At 39.9% G+C, this 21,989-nt stretch overlaps 1 protein-coding gene across 1 annotated transcript in view; it reads left to right on the top strand.

Moving 5' to 3' along the window:
* Positions 1 to 16,978, top strand: part of LOC108787573 (RAF proto-oncogene serine/threonine-protein kinase-like) — a gene marked incomplete at its 3' end in the record, with an annotated part of 88,954 nt that extends 71,976 nt beyond the window's left edge. The window contains exons 4-11 of the mRNA XM_018557166.1: positions 2,951 to 3,053; positions 5,857 to 6,014; positions 9,012 to 9,107; positions 9,397 to 9,550; positions 10,731 to 10,790; positions 15,564 to 15,591; positions 15,681 to 15,787; positions 16,861 to 16,978. Coding sequence (XP_018412668.1) covers positions 2,951 to 3,053; positions 5,857 to 6,014; positions 9,012 to 9,107; positions 9,397 to 9,550; positions 10,731 to 10,790; positions 15,564 to 15,591; positions 15,681 to 15,787; positions 16,861 to 16,978 — 824 coding nt within the window. The remainder of the gene's footprint in view (positions 1 to 2,950; positions 3,054 to 5,856; positions 6,015 to 9,011; positions 9,108 to 9,396; positions 9,551 to 10,730; positions 10,791 to 15,563; positions 15,592 to 15,680; positions 15,788 to 16,860) is intronic.
* Between the last annotated feature and the right edge of the window lie 5,011 nt (positions 16,979 to 21,989).

The raw sequence follows: 21,989 nt of genomic DNA, 5'->3' as shown, positions 1-21,989 counted from the left end.
GAGGAAATGCTTTCTGCTGCAGGTAGGAGACTAACGGTATCATCTCAGTCTAGGAAAAGTCACTTGACTGGCGCTCAAACACTGCCGTTAAACGAGAACTGTGGGGTAAGTGTTTTTCCCCATAGTTTTCTTTAGGGTCACGGGAGGACATATCCTATCCTCCTCCCGTGACCCAAAGCTCAGTATACCGCAGACTGTTGCTGCATATAGTGATATGATTTATGGAGGCTTGTAAAGTTACTGAAAGGTCCATTTCAAAGAGACACTATGACCTTGCCTATACAGGGGAAGTGACAGTGTCAGTCCCCTTGCATGGACAAGGTGACCGTGTCTAAGAGAAGGCACATAACGCAGATTGACTTTGGTTATTGGTTTTTAGATCTATGTTGTTTTTGGCTGTAGCCGCTTCGGAGATGTCATAATACAATGGTTTTGATGTTTTGAGCTTTTCTGTGAATTATGCAATAAGATGAATTCTGTTCTGAAACCAAGAACTGTGAGCGTCTGGTTTGAAGTCGTGGCCTCCTCTTCCCCGCCATGCAAGGCGAGAAGCTGGCTACACTTTGAAGTGTTTCCCAGTGCGAGTTTTGTTTTGGTTGAGGTAATCAGATACTAAGTTTCTGTAGGTGGGGACAAGTCACGCAACTTATTCCTGTGGGATTTGTGAAACTGCTGTGTGTGTCAGCCAACAGATACAATGACTTTCTGGTTGTGCCTTTCCAAATATTCCATTGAAATTCACAAATAGAACCTGAGGTGTGTACGCAGCACTTAATCATGGTCGTGTCTGTCTATGTGTTCCAGCTGAGTCTAGCATGTTGCCCGAGGCTGCACTTTGAATCTATTTCTGGTTCATTACTACAGCAGTAATATTGCTCACATTTTTCTTACCACTGGTATGCTTTGTGTAAATAAAGCACATTATCAATGCAGTTATTTTACTGAAGATATAGGAAGACCAAACACAGGCTGCTATAATGTGCTGCTGCCATTCGTACACTGTACGTCGTCAGTCACGAAGGGGTTAAAGTGGACGTGTGAAGGTTTGCTGTGTTATAGGGAACTTCTAGAAGTGCCTAAAGCTGGGTATACACGGTTATAGTTTCTTCGTTCAACCTGCGGGCTGAACGAAGAAAATAAATCTTCCTCCATCAGTGCTTACTTCTAACTCATTATTTTGTTTTGAGTATGGGAAAGCGGGTTGGCCAGATTTTCCTGGGAGATTTCAGCATGAGAACGAGAATTCTTTCTTGACTAGTGGTGGTGGTTAAAATCTGGGAGCTCCACTAGAGATATTGCCACTGTAGTCCTTGAAGATATGAAGGCAGTAAATGATTCAACTTGCCCTGCTGTGAACTATGCAAAACTGAAATGTTTTTTCTGTGAGCGGGACATTGTACAAGGAACTGTGGAGGGGGATATTAAAGCAATTACAGAAAGATGGTTAGCTCACTCTTGCTGTTAGCTAGAAGCCAACAAAATCACAGATCACCTGCATTTTAATGGTCTTCGAGCAGGTGCTTATCTTTTTTGGCTCTTTTTTGTCATTCTCTGTTTATTGTAGTGATGCACCGATACCATTTTTTCCAGACAGAGTACAAGTACCAATACTTTTCCTCAAGTACTCGCGAATACCAATTACTGATACTTTTTCTTTTTTTCTTTTAGTGTGCAGGGTGTCTCAGGAGGGCCGTGTGGGGTCTTCCAGGGGGTCCCGGTTGGTCTCCTGCCTGCAACTACACTGCCTGCGAGGAGGAGATTTGTGGCTGGCGCTGGGGTTTACAGGAAAGCTGCCTTGCTGGGGACCTTCCCATGAACCACAGTGCCGGCTTTAGTTGATAAATGTAAAGCACCAGTATCGGCGCCTAGTATTGGGCGAATATCTGTAACGATGCATCCCCAGTTTATTCTCTTGACTTGGAGATCATTAAAACTCAAATTCAGGCACTCTGCTAAATACACGGTTGAAAAGCATATATTTGGCCATTGTTTATATACCAAAGTATATAAAATTCCATTTTGGGAAAATGGAATTATCCCCTCCAGTGTGCCCCTCGGGGTACTACTCATACTACTCATACTCCGTATACAGTAGCACACCTTGCACTCTTTATTTTCTTAGCAAGAAGGGCTCCTCCTTGGTCAGTGTGGCAGGTGACCAAGCTGGTTAATGAGTACTCGCCGTTTTTGAGAAAAAGTTCGAGGGCAGGGTGTGCTGCCGTGTACGGAGTACAGGTAGTACACCAGCGGAGGGGAAGGAGCGTTCGGCCAAAAGTATGGAAGGATGGGGGCGCTTGGTATTGGCTAGAGAGGGGGCCCAGATTAGAGGAGGTAACTTGACTTTGACACTATGGTATTGGTTCTGCCGTTATTGATGTGTGGGTCAACACAACCCACCGGGGGGGAAATGCTCCTATTCACACCCATTCAATTTCAGATGTCCTTTCGTTAGCATATGTTGAAAAATGGATGCCACTGCATCTGGTGTGAATGGGGCCTTAGTGTAGTGATCCATGCATCCCCGGGAGGACTGCACAACCAGATCCTCAACCTCCACCAAAGCAGACCTTCATCTACAATACTACATCAAAACTTACCCCAGTAATTTGATTACACAGTTAAGTTACAATAAATGTGACCCATCTAGGGGTTCTGTGTTGGGTGGATGGTGGGGATGTTTTGGTATGTAAAGTATATCGGTGTCAAAAATACTGCCTCACTTGATCACACTAAAATTATATACTGCATTTAAGGAGTCACCCGGAAAACAAAGATTACTCTAGTTTTTTTAGTTTCTGATTTTTTGGCTCTAGGCATTAGGAAAGGGTAGATCTACATCCATTTATTCTTTGGGGGGCAGTTTGTTAACATGGAAAATAAAGCTTCTGGCTACTTTATATCCTAAACAGTTGTCTAGAAAATAACACTTTAATATGATTTTATGTTCCAGCAAGAAGCATCGGCTGGACTGGGCTACGGACGCCATGTCATTAATTGGAGCGGAGCTTCAAGTGGATTTCTTGGATCATGTCCCGCTTACTACCCATAATTTTGTAAGTTGCTTGCAAATTTGTGAGGCAAAACTCATGTATTTCTCATTATGTCAATCGCTTTTGAACCTGTTATAACTGAATTTTAACCATTATAAACCCTTACTAGACAGCAGCATCACCAGTTACTTTCTTTAGTACCATAGCGTAGATCAAGTGAGCCTGTGTTAGATAAACAAAAAGGGGGTCCAACCTAAAAGTAGGGGATGATTAAAACTCTGGTTAGTTTTACTTATTGTAGTAAGTGCCCTTGGGAAGACGTTTCTCCTACTTGTGTCTCAGAAACGCAGCAAGGGAGTGAGAAAAAAATCTTCAAAGGGGCTATCCCCTCTGCTTTGATTCACCTGTCCAGCACAAACTTTTGGCCTGTTGCACAGAAAAGTTTGATTTAGTTTCTGTACAAGTCATAGTTCATCAGTTTTTGTAATTTTATATAGAAATACCCTGACACCTCTTAAACCATAAGTTAACTGGAAACATTTAAAAAATGCGAACAGGTAGGCTTTTTATTGCAGAAGAGGAGGGTCATTTCACTCTAAATAGGTAAAGTAACAGATACTCTTGGTACATTCACACCTCTGTTTGTCCCGGTGACCATTGTTGCAGATATAGAAATTGATAGGAAGTCCAAACTTTTGTACTTATGTGACCAGAACAAGAGAAGAGGAGAAATCTTGCAACTGGATCCCCTTGTCCAGCAACATCACTCCTAGGAGAATCCCTCTAACTTTCTTTTGTGTCTAAAGGGAAGTAAGTAAAGAGAAATTCCCCCATGGGACACAGCAAAAAATATACTGGAAGGAGTTTTAGCCAATACTTATCCCATCTAAGAATTAAAAAAAAGGATTTTGGCTTTACATACATATTCTAATGTATGTGAACCCAACAATTATCTTATCTTGCTCTTGTTTGGTCTGGTAAATATACCACTCAAAATGTTTTGTTATATCTGTTTAAGTGCAAAAAAAATACTTGTTGATCTTGTCAGAAATGCAGAGCTTCCTGTGCACACTTCCTACATTATCTTAAGTACGGTAATTAGTCCTTCCATTTTTTAAATCATGGATTACAGTATAACCAATCACAGCGATCACAGGACACAAAGCCAGTCTGGTCTACTCTGGATGGAATTTATCAAAATCTGGAGCAGTTGCCCAGGGCAACCAATAAGCTTATTTATTCAGTTAAGATTTGAAAATGAAAGAGAGAAGCTGATTGGTTGCCATACACAGCTGCTCCAGACTTTGTCTGCTCCAGTTTTGATACATTTCCCTCTGTGTCTAAAGCCGCTGCTCTCTACTGACAGCAGGAGCAGCTGCCGCGCACACAGGTGCGCATAAGGGGGTGTAAGACTACATCCTCTCGGAGCAATGGGGCTGTGGACTGGCCGTATATATACAGTGGCCGGTCCGCAGATGGTTAAAGCATATCTAAACCCTAACACAAAAATTGAATATTGCTGCTAACGATTCCTTAGATATAGTGGCTGCGTTTGTTTCCTTTATCGTGCTCCCCCCCCCTTTTTAATTTCACCTACTATTAACACTTTCTGTCCCTATTCTCCCTATTGTATATATGGGGGGAACCATAGTTGTTACACAGGCTAGACTTCAATCATGCCTGCCTTTGTTCATCTCCATTACATGGTGGATTGATTGAACTGGTACTTTACACAATACAGATGAGGTGAGGTCCTTCATGCTTACTTTTAAGTTCACAGGAAGTGATCAGGATATTACATTTCCAGCAAAATCAACAGACATGTTTTGTACTTACTGAACATGTTGTTTGTCTACAAAATAAAAACTTTTGCAATCACTACTAAAATATATTACATTTTTATGTTGGAGATTAGATATACTTTAAATGACAGGTTAGTTTAAAGTAGTTACATAAAAAAAAAAAAAGATGGAAAATAATAGAAATATTTGGGCGCTCCCGATTGCATTACAAAAAACATGTAGCTATATGTATGAATATATATAATCTACACATATCCAAGAATGTATGTGAGCACCCATTTTGACAGAGTTGCACACTAGTCCCGCTTTCCAAATTGGCAGATGTCAGATGAAATGCACGGACCATTTCTGTAAAGAAATGAACCAATGGTTGAGCATCAGCATATATTTACCCACGTGCTGTGTGCTTCCCTCCTGTCATCATTATCATTTGGTAATTAGCCCCTACGTTGTAAGCAATGCTCATGACGCATAAGTATTGCAAATATTAGTCCTGGTGAATCAAATGTTAGCTAAATGCAGAAGGCTATTGGCACTATTTTGTTGACTTTGTATATGAAATCCACTGCTGTGCTAATTTAAAAGGCATTTTTAATCACATTACATAAAGTGATCATTTGGCTACTTATAAATGGGAACAAACCCATAAGGGTTTGCTTTGCTTGAAACAGATGGAAAGCCAGTTCTTTTAAAAGAACAACCTCCATCCTGCTGATCCTTCCCTTTCTTCTACACACGTGACTGTGTTCAAGTCCTGACCCAAGCACTGCATCTGGGGAGATCATGTGCTCCCCCATACCTGAATGTATGTTCCTGCTTGTGTAGCTCCATCATCATGTGACTGTGTATAATGTTAGAGTGTAGAGTGATACTGTTAATACAACACATAAAATGTCCCAATTACAAGTACGATAGATACCACTGTTGAGCAATAACAGCAGTAGAAAAGAGGACACCACCCATACAAGCTTACAGTAGAGGGTCTGTTAAATCAGTGTCATTTCTGTTAAAGGTTATTGGATTTTTTTTATTGACTATTAATCACCCGAACTTCTTTACGACAGGTACGAAAGACTTTCCTGAAGCTGGCTTTTTGTGACATCTGTCAGAAATTCCTTCTGAACGGTTTCCGTTGTCAGACGTGCATGTACAAGTTCCATGAACACTGCAGCACCAAGGTGCCGACCATGTGTGTGGACTGGAGCAATGTCCGGCAGCTACTGTAAGTGCCCGTTACAGGCAAGACTGCCTCCCAGAATGCTCTACAGCTTGACAGGTTGCTTGACGTATGTTATTGCAGAAACACCGTCCAGCTTAAAAACTGGCTCTCCTAATTGAGTAGAGATCTCAGCACTTGGTGAAACATCTGGATGAACTGGTTTATTCTATTTTTAAACAAAGTTATTATTGTAAATGAAATGACAGTGGGATGAGCAAAGGGCATAAACACGGCCTCCTTCCAAGTAATTACCACAGCCTTTCATCATCCTGGAATAGAAAGTTCGCAAAAGGAGTTTTGGTCATGCGAAGGGCTGTGTTACCACGCCAGCACTGAGTGTACATAGAGTGTAAATAATTATCTCATTAACTTCTAGCACATGTGGTGAGCTTCATCAAATGTTAAAAGCGTTTCTGTTATCATCCGCTGTATTTATATTTTACTAAAGCCATTGTTATCAACAAAGATCTTCAATAGGGCCACCCATGAAAGCAGGCCGCCTCTTCCCACTAAGGACCAGTGCCATGTCAGGACTGGGGTGCTTTCATGTATAGGATCTAAGTAATCGAAAACAGAAGCATTCGCAGTATTATACAGGGATACTTTAACATAAAGATCAGTGTTACCCCTAGCAACTAGTTTGCAACTCTGCTTTCTACTGCAAATTTAGGAAATAACTAATAAAGGGAAGATAGGATGCAAATACCAGGGCACTTTAGTGTTTAAGGAAAGTGACCGGTTGCGTTGCCGTGTTTTCCATAGGTTAAATTTTACCATATTCAAGTACATCTAAAGCCAAAAAATGGTTTTGAATAGAGTAGAGTTTTTCCCCCTTAGTCTGTTCTGTTGAAGAAATTTCACTTCTTCCTGTTCTGGAGACAGCAGAAATAGAGGGGAATTCTGGTAAAAGTAAGGGAATAACCTCTTAAAGCATTGTCATTGCCACGGGTGTCTCCATTAGATGATGTCCCCTCTACTGCTCTTCTGACTGCTGTAAAATTTAGAATGTCAATATCACTTTTTGTCCCAGTGACACTAGACTAATAGAGAGGGATGAACTTGCCCTTTGGGGGCACAGACAGCAGTAGAAACCCGACCGCTTTTACAAAAAAATGTCCTTCAGTCTGAAAATGAAAAAGTTTAGGTTAAGATATATAGTTTGTTTTGGCTCTTGTCCTATGTCCTGTACATAAGAACATTGATTATTTTATTGTCTCTGCTGCCTGATCCCCTTGTGTACATTACAGTATGTACGATCTCTTCTGCTTGCTCCTAATTTGAACATGAAAATTGAAAAGGAAAAGTAAATATCCCTGGGAACCCTGAAACATACCACATAATCACCTGCCCCTCAGGATTGGTTAGCGAGTTCATCCATCACAGCGAAAGGCCAATGGTGAGGTTCGGATGTTGGCGGACCAGTTTTCCCTATTACCAGGAGCACTCACGAGCTCACCAGGGTTCATGGCTCCTTGGGCTCTTTTTTGAAGATACCCCTAGGTACCTGCAATTTATGTATTTTTTTCACTAGAAAATTCCTTTTTTAAAAGTAACAGACTTACAAGCATTAATCATGCAGAGAAGAACAGTGAAATGGTCATAACACGAAGTCAATACTGTAAGGGGGATTGTGAAAGAAAAAGGGGGGAGGGTGGGGTTCCAGAGAACGAACCATGTAATGCGCAATAATTCCAGGAAGTCCTATTGCATAGCTCTGGAAGGTAAGAGTGAGGCAAGCGCAGCGATGGAGCCCAGGTGTTGCTCTGCAATTTATTTTTGTAAATGGTTTAGTTATTTGAGCAAAATAACTAACTAGTTTATTTTTGAGCCAGAAGTGTATGTATTATAGTCAGTATTTAAAGCTCAACTTCAACCAAAACTTTGTATTAAGTGTTGGGCAAAGCAGGGTTAGAACCTCTGTCTGGTGTTTGTCTGCCCCTCTCTTGGTAAGATTTCTCCTCTCTTAGGGCCCATTCACACTGGATCTGATGCGTTGCGAGAAGTTTTTCAACATGCTAATGAAAAATGAATGGGTGTTAATGGGGCTAGTACACACCGCTCTGTTCCGTTGCGTTACGTTGTGCTGCAAAAAAGTGGAACAAGCACTACTTTTTTCAGCGCAATGTAACGAGAAGGATCCGTTGTGAACTAACCCCATTCACAGCCATTCATTTTTGGTGCCTTCCCATAGGAAAAACGTATCGCAATCTAACAGAAAGGAAGGGAATCGGAAGGTACAATTGCAAGTCAATGGACCCCCTCCATTCATTTCTTCTGATTTTGCACCCTTATTTTTGGTCAGGACAGAAGTTGAGGGGAAATCTCCAATAGGGTCACAAAATACATTTATTTTTAGTTGAGTGGGGAAGGGGTACAATGTATGTTTTCTTTGCCTTGGTGACACAGGGAAATTAGGCTAGAGAAAATCTCCCCAGTGGGGGCACAGAGACAGAAATTCCGATCCCAGGAAGTTTAATCCTTCATTTTTTGCCTTTTTTTACACTTTGTAATAATAGTTGAAAAATAGCCCTTGTGCCACCATCCTGAAAGCTGAGCCATTTCCTCTAGTCTAGACGTAGATTCAGGTTATGCTATGCTGTAAACTGAATTGTATTGTCTTTTCTGCATTCTGCTTCTCTACTGGCATTACTCAGTTTTGCATTTTACATATCTTTTATTGTTTATCTTAAGCAAATACTAGAAACCAGGTAGGTGCAGGTGCTCCTAAAAGTTACCATGTTAACATTTATTTATATATTGTAAAGCGCTGCGCAAACTGTTGGCGCTATATAAATCCTGTATAATAATAATAATAATAATAATTTTGCCTTCTTGAACATGTCTATTGACTGTTTAGGTTTAAGTGAATTTGGCCAGCCCTGATTACAATACCCCAAATGCCTCTTTATCGGACTATATTTATCCTGTTTGTATTTCTTGTGTTTTTTGGGGGGATTCAAACAATCCAGTCACTCTGATTTACTACTTCTGTCTTGACAGATTGTTTCCAAACCCTAGTAATACAGACAGTGGCATGCCTGCATTACCATCCCTCACCATGCGGCGGATGCGAGAATCAGCCCGTGGCTCAACCAGGTACATCATTTTATGGAATACTGTTATTTTGACTACAGGAATTTTACAAGCAATAAATATTTAATATGCAGACTGTAGTGTGACGCATATGTATTATTGTTGGTTGAGGGTGGTTAGTGTTTATACTATTGGTGTATGCCTACGTAATGTTCATATTGTCACATATTATTTGCCTTTTTCATGTCTTTTGTGATGAATGAGACCTACACTAGTCACATATAAAAATGTATATATAATTTATTGAACATCTAAAGTTTATTTTATTTAAAAGTAATTTGTTTGTCCCCAGTTCCCAGCACCGATATTCTACCCCTCAGCCCTTCAACTTTTCAACACCAAATCCATCTTCTGAGGGTTCTTTCTCTCAAAGGCAGCGGTCCACTTCAACACCCAATGTCCACATGGTCAGCACCACAATGCCAGTGGACAGCAGGATGATTGAGGTAACAGCAGATTTTTATTACTGTATTGCTAGATTACTTCTGCCCTTATTTGCTAAGCTGTAATATTTGTGCAGTAGACAAATTCTGCAATGGGTTAGCCATAACTGTGCTTGGGGAAAATAGGGTTAAGTCCTTCGGGCTCCCTTACTGGCTCAATAAACTTTGAGAACCGTTCACTTGGAATTGTGTAGAAATTTTAATCTTAAATTGACATCATTGTATTTTCTTATATAAATCAGTGACTAGTTCTCTAAAACCACAAATGTAATTTTTATGTTTAATTCACGGTAATAATTAGAGCTGCATTTGGTTTCAAGAAAAGCAGTGTTAATGGAGTATAATGTGGCTGAAATACATGTTTGAAAATTGTGTTAATTTGAGCTAGAATAATTTAAAGGTTATTTTCCATCTATTTCGATTGTTTCAACAACAGACGTTTTTATTTTGAAGTGACTTGTTTGGAAAAAAAAAAGAAAAGATTAAGCTCTCCATATAAAGGAAAGACTTAATATTTACCTGTCGTGCCCCTAAACTTTGCTCTCTTGAAGAACTACTATGGCTGCAAAATTACCAGCATCTGACACACTTCAGGAGTGCCAAATGCCTGGACCCCATCTGAGCGCAGTGGTTTGATCTGCCAGCCCTTGCTTTACTATTGTCTCCTGTAGTGAGGTAGGGCCTGGCAGATTAAACCACTGCACTCACGGGGGACCAGACATTTGACACTACCAAAAGCACTTGTTAAAAGTGAAGATCACTGGCTCAGGTGGCAGGACTGGCAAGTCTTAAGCCTTTTCTTTACAGGAAGAGCTTAAAGTTGTTTTTTTTCTAGCAACAAAGGGTTTCAGCAAGCACTCTCTAGGGGCCTGGGTATGTGTTTTTATTGGACAATCTAAAACTCTTAAACTCGTAAAGCCTTAGTGTTAAATTGTTGGGTTACCTGGCTCCTAGGATGTTTTGCCTAGACTTTGGATCCTCAATGCGCCTCTTAGGCGGTTGATGAAAAGGACTTTACTGGAAGATGCCTTTAATAGGCCACAGCAATGACTGACATTTTAAAGGCTCATGCTAATATGGCAATAGAAAAATATATCGTCCTTATCCTTTTAACCTTGTTTCTTCTTATCTAGATACATTTATCTTTTCTTTTATTCTCCTTGTATCTCATTATTATAACTAGAATAACTGGCTCAATACTTCTCCCAAGTCCCGGGGCAGACGTTTTTGTTTGTGGGGCAGAGTACGTATTTCTGGGCTAGCTTTCTTGTAGTGATCTGTTGAATGGGTCTTCTGTCGTGTTGTGCCTGATTTGCAGTTCCTGAGGCCATTGTGATGATGTGATCGTCTTGCTTGGTGTGAATCTTACAGCAGCATATTTTCATGCAGCCTACTAACCACCTTTTTATTTTCTAGAATTTTTTTGGAAGTACTGACCTCTAAGAGAGCTCCTAGGTCACACTGTTTTTTTTTTGTTTTTTTTTTTGTTTTTTTTTGTTTTTGTTTTTTTAATTGGTATGACACAGAGCCTCTCTGATCAGCAATGGAGGAGGTTGATAGTTCCAATCTGGGATTTTGTAGTGAAGTGCAAGCTTATAAATCATGGGTCCAGGTTACAGTAATGCCTTTAGTGGTCTGTACACACAGTGGTGAGCCACATTGATACCTACTAGCTGTTTCACCACATGGCCACCAAGTTCACATGTGCCCAGACTATGGACATTAAGTGGACCTTTCATGAAAAATGGAAAGTCAGCTTCCCTGCCAGCCCCCTGCGACCAAAACAAAATTTCCAGGGAGAGTTGGGCACCAGAAATACCTTGCGAATTCACCCAGCCCATTGCAGGAGTTAATTCTGATGGCATTTTAAGTTCCCAGGAGGCAGCAGTGCAATATATGGTAGTGCATGGAGGTACGTTGTGTTAAAAAAAAAACGAGTCTAGGTATAATTTTTAGCATGTTGGGGTGCGTTGCCAACCTATTTATTTCAAGGGCTGTCTTTATGGAGTGTTCATTATTGTGTGTGTTAATGGACTGCTAATAAGTAAATGGGCCCTTAACTGTTTGTTAATAATATGTCAATTGTTTAAAGCAGACCGCTACACTTTAAAATCAAATTCTACCAGTGCATCCCTCTATGTATGATGAGTAATAGTAACATAGACATGTCATGTGTAAAATGCTGCGACTTTAAAATACTTACACATGCAGAGCATTCACTTCCTGCTTTGAAAGGGCAAAACGGCTTCAGTTTGCCAAAGCAATGTGCACTGAGGTTGCCTTGTTATCAGCAGAGCATTGCTGGTAAATCTCATCTGCAATCTCAGCAGATCTCAGGGAAAAGCATTTTCCTCTCCTGAGATGATGTGCATGGTCGCATGTCCTAGTCACATGTGCCAGAAATCAGGAAGTAATAGGAGAGCTAGTAATCTGCACTTAGTAAACATGGCCACTGTCAGAAGACTGGGGAAGAAAAGAGAAATAAGGAATGCAAAGAATTCAGAGGCTGCAGTTATCTTGAAGTATGTGTCTGTAGATTGTCATTACTAAACATTTCTAAAGGTGCGTTTGTTGTTATTTTGAAGATATGGGGAAAGGTCCGCATTAATGTCCATAGTCTGGGTACTGGTGCACTACTAATGAGTGTACTTGCTTACATTAGGTACATTCTGTAAATTTCAATATTGAACCCTGCTACTTGCAAACCCAATCCTTCATAAGCTGACTATGCATTATAATCTTGACTAAAATTTCTTTAGATCTACTGATATCTAAGTAGTGCAAGGGCCTGCTTGAATAGACCGAATAGATTAACAGGCCCTCCACATTACATGGTTCTGGTAAATGTAAAGGAGATTGTACAATCAGATTGTACAAGTATGGCTGGCTTACCTCAATTTCACATTGGTATACACACCAGTACTTCATGAACGTTTTTTAACTTCTGTGATATTTTTATAAGCTTTGAATTGTGAACTTCTAAAAACTGTTACTGTATTGTATTTGCAGCATGGAATTGTGATTTGGTTGAATTCCACGGTCTGAGTCTTGACTTTTGTTGTTTCCTTATTGTTTTGAGATTTCAACTACATTTTAAAGTCCACGTTCATCTTTCTGACTTTATCTTTCCCAATTTGATTTTTGTGAAACATTATTATGCTTGAAGCGGAACTGAACTGATTTAAAATGGTTCAGCTTACTTCAAGGTTTTTCCAAACTGGCTGGATGAGGTACTATGCAAGTAGTAGGCATCTACATACAGTAGACCTCTATTGGGTGTCCTTTGATCCATGCATCAGTTGATGTATAGGCAGCCCACAGAAGTCTGTGATGCCTACCACCCAGCTTGGGGATAGCCCTGTAAACAAAAGCTGAGCACATCAGTTCTGCCTGGCTGGTCAAAGGTCTTCAATTTGATTCAAGACAAGTGGTAGGGAGGGCCCTGGGTCCTGTGCTGAAGTAATACGATTCCAGTCCCACTCTGATAGCTGAGAACTTTATCCTTTTTGCCTGAACATGTTCTTGAACTGTCCAGTTATGTCCATAGAATGTAAGGTCCGCATAGAGCCATTAGAGATTTTCCGAGCTGTGTTTGCAGATCTCTCTAGTAAGCAAAATGAAATAATTTCACTTGTCCAGCCTGTACAGCCATAAGGCGATACACACAACAATACTATATAAAATGTGTTGGAAAGTTTCAGTGGAGCTTTTAATGCATGCATGTGTCGCTTGAACCTGTGTGAATAGTAACGTGTTCCAAAAACCTTTTAATGCTTGAGTAGTGAAATATTTAGCATTTTCATTTTTAATGTAACTGGAGTAATTTGGAAATGGTTGTGGAATGCTTATGACATTCTGTGAAAGGTCCAGGGAAATGAAATGTCCTTGTTTTTTGCATCTTGTGGTTTTTCCCATAATAAAATTAATCTGAATGATAATCACTTGAATAGACATCAGAAACCAATTTGTTAAGTTGATACTCACTGACTGGATATAATTTAAAGCTGAACTCCATCTAGGAGGAATACAATGTTATCAAGGTACTTCCGCACCTAATGCTACAATAAAAATGGAAAAAAAGAGAGCGCAACTACTTTTTCGGGATCGGTTGAGGAGTTGTAAGTTTACAATGGACTAGCTTAAAAAAAAACAATCCCGAAAAAGTAGTTAGTTTTTCATGCAGGAACTCTCCGCCTGTTCTTTCAGAGCCGCACTCCAGTAAGACCATTTTTAACAATTAAACTCACGCAACATCCATTTGAGAGCGCTGAACAATTTTCTATCGCCTCACCTAATGCTGCCCATTTAGTTTTAAGTTCTATTTTTACACTTGTTCTTCTCCCACAAACATGACCCCTACTTGTTTGTATTTTCTGGTTTGTGCAACTGGGCACCACTGTTTTCTCCCTATTGAGAAATGGTTCCCAATCGCTTTACTCCTCTGTGTAGTTCTCGGAAGAATAGCGGTGGTTTGCTTCTGTGGGCAAGTACAATCTTCACAGCACATGGCCATGACCCACCCTCCACCATTGATTAGCAGCTATGTTAATAGCAACTCTGGTTTGCACAGCAGTGTTCCTCAGAGCCCTCCTGAGTACCTCCCACATGCACGCCCTCCAAGTTGGTGCATTCCCAAGGAAATATGGAGTACTTTACAGAACTAGATGATGACGTCACTAGACATAAAAACAGCAATACATGAAAAAGGAAGGCATTTATTGGAACATTTTAAGTGGTTTTATGTGCATTGGGAAATGGAACAAAGGGTTCAGAGTGGGCGGGATCCTGGAGTTCAGCTTTAAGTTCTTTATAAATTTGAGATGTTGAAATGCAATTTAAAAATTGCGCCTGCTTGTAAACTGGTGTCTTGCGGCACACAACCAGACTCCGGTAAGTTCAAAGGGTTTCTCCACAATAGTTTACTCTTGCTTCCAAGCTGCCCCTTAAAACAAGTGCAAGTCCTCCTTTGTCAACTGCATCATGCACAACTGTTAGAAAAGAGCACTTTGTGTTGTGTTTGGTGCCAACAGTCACCTAACATAAATGACAAGCACCTAGGACAGTAGAAACAGAATAGCAGTAGAGAAGAGTTTTATCTGTAATATAGAAATGTGACCACATGCAGAAGGAAGCGGCAAGTGAAATCTGTTCATGGACAATGAGACCCTTTTCAAAGAGGCTTTATAGTTTTTATATCTATACATATTATGCTCAGGACTAATAAAATATGATTTTGGGAAATGTTTATCAGGCATTTATGAAATATTGGATATGAATGATTCATATCTGTTACTTTTAAAGAGCAGGTCAGGTTTTAGGCTCCTTTTTAATGTTTACAGGTTAATCTTGATTGTTTTCTTAGTCTTTTTTCAATGTTTTACAGCTGGAGCTTAGGCTACACATGCATACGCACAATTTGTACAGGGTTTCAATTAGAGATGGGCAAACTGAAAGCAGTCTCTCAGCTTTCTTTGTAGAATATTCGTAAGGCTCTGTGATACCAGAATCCTAGAGGTCTCCGGTAATGCATGTAAAATAAATCTATAATAATACGTAGTAAAAAATGGAAAACCATGTAAAATAGTATAAATGTAAAAATAAAGTTGTTTCAAAACTAGGTAGTTGCTCTTCAAAAAAAAAATGCCAACCAGGCTTTTTTTTTTTAGGAAACACAGCTTTATGGAGCGAGCATTACCTTTGCTTGCTTTATTAAGCAATCCCCTAAAGTAAATCTGTTATACAAAAGATATGGCGGCTGCTACTGCTGGCCCTCTACTGAAAATGCAAAGGCAGCCTGCATGTTTATCTTGTGACAGGTTTACTTTTTTTTAAATAACTTTACAGCTGCTGAAAAATCTTTAAACAAGAAGAAAGCTCAATACAGATATTCCTACATTTGAGGACATGTTTAAAGTATGTGTTTATATGTTTTTATATCAATATAAGCCATTCAGTTTGTCTTTAGCATTGTTTCATTCATAGCATCGTCACTGACACCCTATGGTTTATGTTCCAGGATGCTGTAAGAATTCACAGTGAATCAGGTAAATATATGCATTATTGCTACAAAACCACATTAACTCTCGTGTTAGATTTGGGACTGTGCTCTAAATTTCACCCTTCTTGTTGTCAGGGAGTCCTAATAATTTGAGTCCCACTGGGTGGTCTCAGTCCAAAACCCCAGCTCCAACTCACAGAGAGAAGTCCGCAGTTTCCAGCAGCCAGGAGAAAAACAAGATTGTAAGTGCCATGCTGCATTTGAAACACAGAAATGTTTATACCCAAATGTTTTGAATATATGAAAGGAGTGAGTAGAAGTGGTGTAGAGATGGGAGTAGACTAATCGGAGGCTACACCACTGTACAGTGGAGAACTAGCACTAAAGAACTGGGCTCTCAATAAAACCCAGGAAGGGTATAAGCGCAACTGACTCCCACAAGATGGCAGCACCTTGATAGTCAGGGGAACTGGACATCTGGAAGAAAACAAGCAAACAAAGGGCGCCTCCCGATTTGTAGAAGTTTTAATTGATCAGAATAAACAATCTACTATTGGATGTTTTGTGAGTACAATCCTCACTGTTTATTTTGATCAATAAAAACTTCCACACTAGGGAGGCGACCTTTGTTTGCTTATACATTAAATAGAACCCATGTCTAGAATATGCACATTAACATATTTACATATTCTGAACAAGCAGTGAGAGCACTTTAAAATAGGCACTTGCCATAAGCATTGTGGAGAAATTAATCTTCAAAGTTCAACAGAGGCACTGAAATCACTATTCCTGTCCAATTATTCTCTGCTAATGGCTATACTTGTAAAATTATGCATTGCTTGCACAGTTAGTCCCAAGACTGAGAACTGCAATTTGTGCCTCACAGAATTCTGATGGGGCAGCTTACAAAGAGCAGAACTTTTTTTGTGATTCAGTTCTGCTTTTGAGTTTTACATATTGTACAACAATATAGCTGTTGACATGAACCCTTCGCAGTGCAAGTTAGGGCCTGTGTCGACAGGCTTTGGGCTTTTGTCAATCACATGTTTGACGTCAGTTTGAGACACTTTTGAAACCATTCATAATTTACATTCAGGTGCATTTTACCTTTAGTTGCCCTTCTTACGGGCCTGCATTTGACCTGCTTCAAGCAGGTTTTGCATTCCTATAGACTTATATGGGAATGCAAAACTTGCTTGAAGCGAACAAGACAATCACCAAAAGCCCTTAAGGTCTTGGAACTAGGGGCCTTCAGACATGGGTACCCTTATCCAATTGCTCTTCTTTTTTTTGTTAGTAATTATTTATTTTGCAGCGCTCCCGGGGACAGAGAGATTCCAGCTACTATTGGGAGATCGAGGCCAGCGAGGTGATGCTATCTTCAAGAATAGGATCAGGATCATTTGGGACAGTGTATAAAGGCAAATGGCATGGTAAGTACTAAACCTGGTGGTATGTTGTATGCATCTCTTCTGCCTTTTACCACTACTCTTTATTATCTTTATGTATAGTAAAAAAATATGTAAATGTCACAAGTGAAGCTCAGAATTTGTCAAAACATTTAATATATCCATCATGGATTTCGCCTACTTTCATCAACTTCTCTGATCTGCTTTAAATTAAAATGAGCAATAAATTGCAGGGAAGAGAAGTGTCAGCCTCAGCCTGTGCTGTCTGAGATTGAGGTCATATATTTGTATTGAACATTCCAGTTTTAAACTAAGCACCATTTGGATAGCGTTACTGCATGTAAACATATGCACCGTATGCTAATAATTGTACATTATTGATAGAAACAATACCATGTTTTTTTTTGTTTTTTTTTTTACAAAAACCAAACCATTTTTACATTTATACTTAAATTGCATCGAGATGATTGCATCAGACTATACAGTTCAGTGATTATGTTGCAGTATACTACACAAATGGTAAGTAATGTTAAAGTGGATCTCCAGGCTGATAAGACACAAATTAATGCAGCTCCGTGTATTTGAATTGGTATCTGCCTTTTGCAGATTTTGAAAAGAGGGTCAAGCAGCACAAGGAGCCAGTCAACTGTACTACAATACTATAGTGCTCATGTGCTAACAAGAGAACATGCTAATATGAGGAGATAGACAGTGTGTTCAAAGTATAATTTAACTTTTTTTTTTTTTGCATATATCTACTGCTTGCTAGCAGTAGATATATGCAAAAAAATTAAAAAGTTTCCAAAAAGGCTTTTACTTACCTCTGACTCCGCCGCTCGCTTCCATCCGAAGTTCGGAAGATTCTCGAGCGTTCGTTCAGCACAATGCGGTGGGCTCATGTGCAGTACAGATCTTCGGCCAGGAGAAGTGACTCAGTGTAAGTCAATGCAGGCAGCCATGAGCGTGCACGTCGGACAGACACCGTGGGACACAGCAGGCAGCGCTGGATCAGAGACCGGCACCAGCGTTGGAGGGATTCCTGAAAACTACTGGAAAGAAGATGATCGGATCAAGAGGCAAAATTAAAGGTAAGTCCTTAAAGCGGCATGGAGCGGGGGGGATATTTGTGACGTTAATGTCACTTTAACTGATTTGTCTGCTGCTTTCCTGGCTAGTCAGAGGCTGGGGGCAGGGGGGGTGGTGGTGTCTGTGATTAAGTTAACTTTTTAAAGGGTATTGAAGGTATTGCTCTGCCATCTGTCTAATGTAGTAGGGTTAAGAATAATTAGTTTTCTCTGTAAGCAAATTAGGAAGGTCATTGTCAGTCATAAAAAAAATCAAGTACTCCTGTAACACAAAGTTTTTTGTACCTACAAGTACTGGGCAGCCCATGCGTTCATAAGTTATTTGAATTTGGTCATTTGTAGCGAGACAACTTGCTGAAAAAGATATAAGATGAAAACTGGTTATGTGTCAGATATTTTGGGTCCAGTTTAAATGTTAAAAGTATGTAATGGGTTATATATGCTCTGTGAAGGATATAGGTTTGGGAGGTTTTTGCCAAACCTTTGGGAACCTCTGAATGCTCCTATCGCATGTAAAGTTGAAGTCCCAAGATCGTGCTCAAACTGGGCCCTTTTAAATAAACTTAACAAAGGAGAGTTTTATTATCCAGAGTGAAATTTAGCAATAACTGCATATCCTAATTGTAAATATCCATATACATGATGACCATGGGTTAGGAATTTGTCTTTGACCTTTGGGAAGAAGATTCACCTGTTTATTGCTGTCCTATAAACAACAACCCAGCCTGAAGCTTCAGAAAGCTTTTTGAAACTGAGGGTTACCTCACAACAGAATATTATATTAATGAGTGGTAGGCAGGGAAAGTGTTTAAAAGGTTCTTTACTACATTTCAACAGGCATTGTTGGTGTAGCATTCTACAATTCCATAGAAGCTCAGGGTGGGCTTATTTCCAATAGCTCAGGGTTGTGTTTGCTTTTGGCCAGACAAACCGGTGACACAGTTGTGACAGTTTTGCAGCCATATAATAATTTGGCATAAGGGATGGCAGTGCCAGGATGAATTGCAGGCATATAATAGGCATAAGGGATGGCAGTGCCTGGATGAAGCACAAAAGTTGTATGGAATTTTGTAATTCAGGTGTGATCTGGTCCGGTCCTTTCTCCAAATGAAAATGATTAAATTCAACTTTTTAGAACATATTCTAGGCAAATGTGCAGGAAATTAGAAGGTTACTCAAAGAATTTGAGGTAATATAATAATTTTCATTTAAGTTGATGTGATCTGTCACAAAAAGTCAAGTCAATACCATGTGCAGGGTTTAACCATTTCTCTGCCAAGCCCTGCGTAATGCTTTTAACCTCCGCTAGCCACACCATTTTTGAAATTATTTTCTACTGCTGCATTGCTAGCATTTGCAAAAGACCCCGCAAACCATACATGTTCTGAAAGCACAGGCCTGGTAGAATAAAAAGATGGTGCTACTAATTTTGTACGTCCTGTGCCAACTGCGAAATGTTTACCAAGTCAGTATTAAACCGATAAAAATGCACACAAAATAATTAATAAAAGCACACAAATCAGTATAGCTTATAGCAGAAGGGTGAAAGCCACCGTAATTTTTTTATTATACAGGATCTATACAGCGCCAACAGTTTGCGCATCGCTTTACAATATAAGCAAGGCATTACAATACAATTCAAGACAAGATGGTAAGGAGGGCCCTGCCCATGAGGGCTTACAATCTAAAAGGAAGGGACCAGTGATACATGAGGAGATAGCTGTGATGGTTCAGTGGTTAGTTTGAGGTGGGATAGTCTTCCCTGAAGAGATGAGTCTTTGGGGATCGCCTAAAGGCAATCAAGGTGGGAGATAGACGGACAGGTTCGGGTAAAGAGTTCCAGAGGATGGGAGAGACTCTAGAGAAGTCCTGGAGGCGAGTATGGGAGGAGTTGACAAGGGAGCTGGAAAGCAGTAGGTCTTGGTAGGAGCGGAGGGGGACGGTTAGGGTGATAATTTGAGATGAGGTTTGAGATATATGGCTTACTGACGTGGCAAGCTGGAATCAGTAGTGTTCTTCCATAAGCCTTACGTCGGTGGTAGGGAAAGGGTTAAATGAGTTTGTGCTACTAGGATATTATTCAGATAATATTTTAAATTATGTAAAACTCCAAAATATCTGTTCACATTTGTTTGTAATCTTGTGTCAATTCTTGGAAATTTCATTAGCGCCCAAGATAGATAAACGATTACGGTAATCTTCCGTGAAATCACTGAATAATCTTCAGTGAAATGTCAAAATAATTACATCTAGGCAGCTGAAATTCTTCAGGGAGGTTCACCTTTCTGTTGCAGTCCCTCCTAATGATGAGGATTCACAATGGCAGAGCTCTGCAGTAGATTTCTTGACTTCCCAAGCTGTCCTTTCAAATACAGGGATCAACTCATTTTAATCATGTGACTTTCACTAAATCTAACCTTGGCTAATTTTATAATATGCTTAGTCTGAATTTCCCAGGTTTGAGTTTTCACGATTGCAAACGTTAAAGTATATCTATGGCCAAAAAAAAACAACTAGTGTTCTCAGTAGTTAATGTGACGGAGCATTTACCTGTTCTGTAAGCTGTCTTTAGCACTTAACTTACCAGGTGATCCAGCCAAAAAGATAATTTGGAATCCCACTTTCTGTTGACGTCATTGGACCGTTGGCAACCGGCTTTACAGTTTTCTCCAACTAGAGAGGCTCCTCTCAAAGACATGCCTCTAATACTGACAGCACTCGCAAAGAATCATGGGAGAGGTAGTTCAGTCTGCAGCCTACTAGGCACAGAAAGGTGACCTATGGGTGCTACCTTCCCGCCTACCCTGAAGTCTGTGCAAACAATCACAAAGCCTTGTGTACACCAGTGCTCACATACCAAATGTACATTTACACGATCTTGAGATATTGCAAACTTTGATATGAGACTTTGGATTCACTTTAAGCGACGCTGCCCAAATGATAAGATGCACAAAAAAGAGGAACTTGCGAAAACCACAACATGTTGAAAGCAACCTTGAAATACAAGATGTAATTGACTCACATTTTCTTTATTTAGGCAGAAGCATTTATTCTTAGTTTATTGCAGTAAAACCTAGCTGCGTTTTCTGTAAACCTCCCCTACTGACTGTTGAGTTTGGCTTTGCTAAGTTGTATGCGAGTGTTTATGCATATACAGAAAAAAATTCCCTTCTTGTATTGCCAGGGTATAGGGGTGTGGAATTTGTTTCATACACATTTTTATTTCTTATGCTTCAAAGCAAAAGTGCTTCTACGTCTAGATTTATATGTGCGCTAATAAAATTACTATATTAATTTGTATCTTTAAAAGTTTTAAGTGCTTGATTATAGAGTGCTATTTTTATTCTTCCACTTCAGCACAAGGATGTAATTTATAAAAACTGAAGAAAAGGAAAATTGGAGGAGTTCCCATTAGCAGGCAGATCATATACAGTATATGCTATTATTTTCCCATGTGTGCATACGGACAGCAGCTGTGATCTGATTGGTGACTGGAGAACATTTTACTGTATAGCAGCTCTTCACTATTTCTTTTTTTCCACAAACACAAACTTTGCATGCTATCTGGCCACATAACATAACGTTAGAAGTGTGACTACCTTAACCTCCAGAGACCCCATTCTTGGATGTGGGGGATGGCAGAGCAATTCTCCTGCAGAAGAAGACACTTCATATTTTTCTTGTTTCCGTTTGTGGAAAGTTCATTTGAGATATATAAAAAGCGCACCAGCAACTAGTAACATAACTCGTGCTGTTGTCACCACGTTTTAGGGGCATGCCCGTTTCTTCAGGGCTAGATACTGACCTGTATTCGGGGATATGAGTACATTAACAGCCAATCATATCCTTTATCGAAAGCACGCTCCCATTATGCTGAAATCTTGAGTGGATGGAACCCAAAAACACATGTGCACAATACGTCACAGAGTGTCACCAACTGAGAGGAACAT

Source organism: Nanorana parkeri, unplaced genomic scaffold, assembly GCF_000935625.1.
Source record: "Nanorana parkeri isolate BGI_ZX_2015 unplaced genomic scaffold, ASM93562v1 scaffold270, whole genome shotgun sequence".
NCBI classification, from domain to species: domain Eukaryota; kingdom Metazoa; phylum Chordata; class Amphibia; order Anura; family Dicroglossidae; genus Nanorana; species Nanorana parkeri.
The sequence above is the reverse complement of the archived record's forward strand: the minus strand, read 5'-3'. Positions and strand labels throughout refer to the sequence as shown.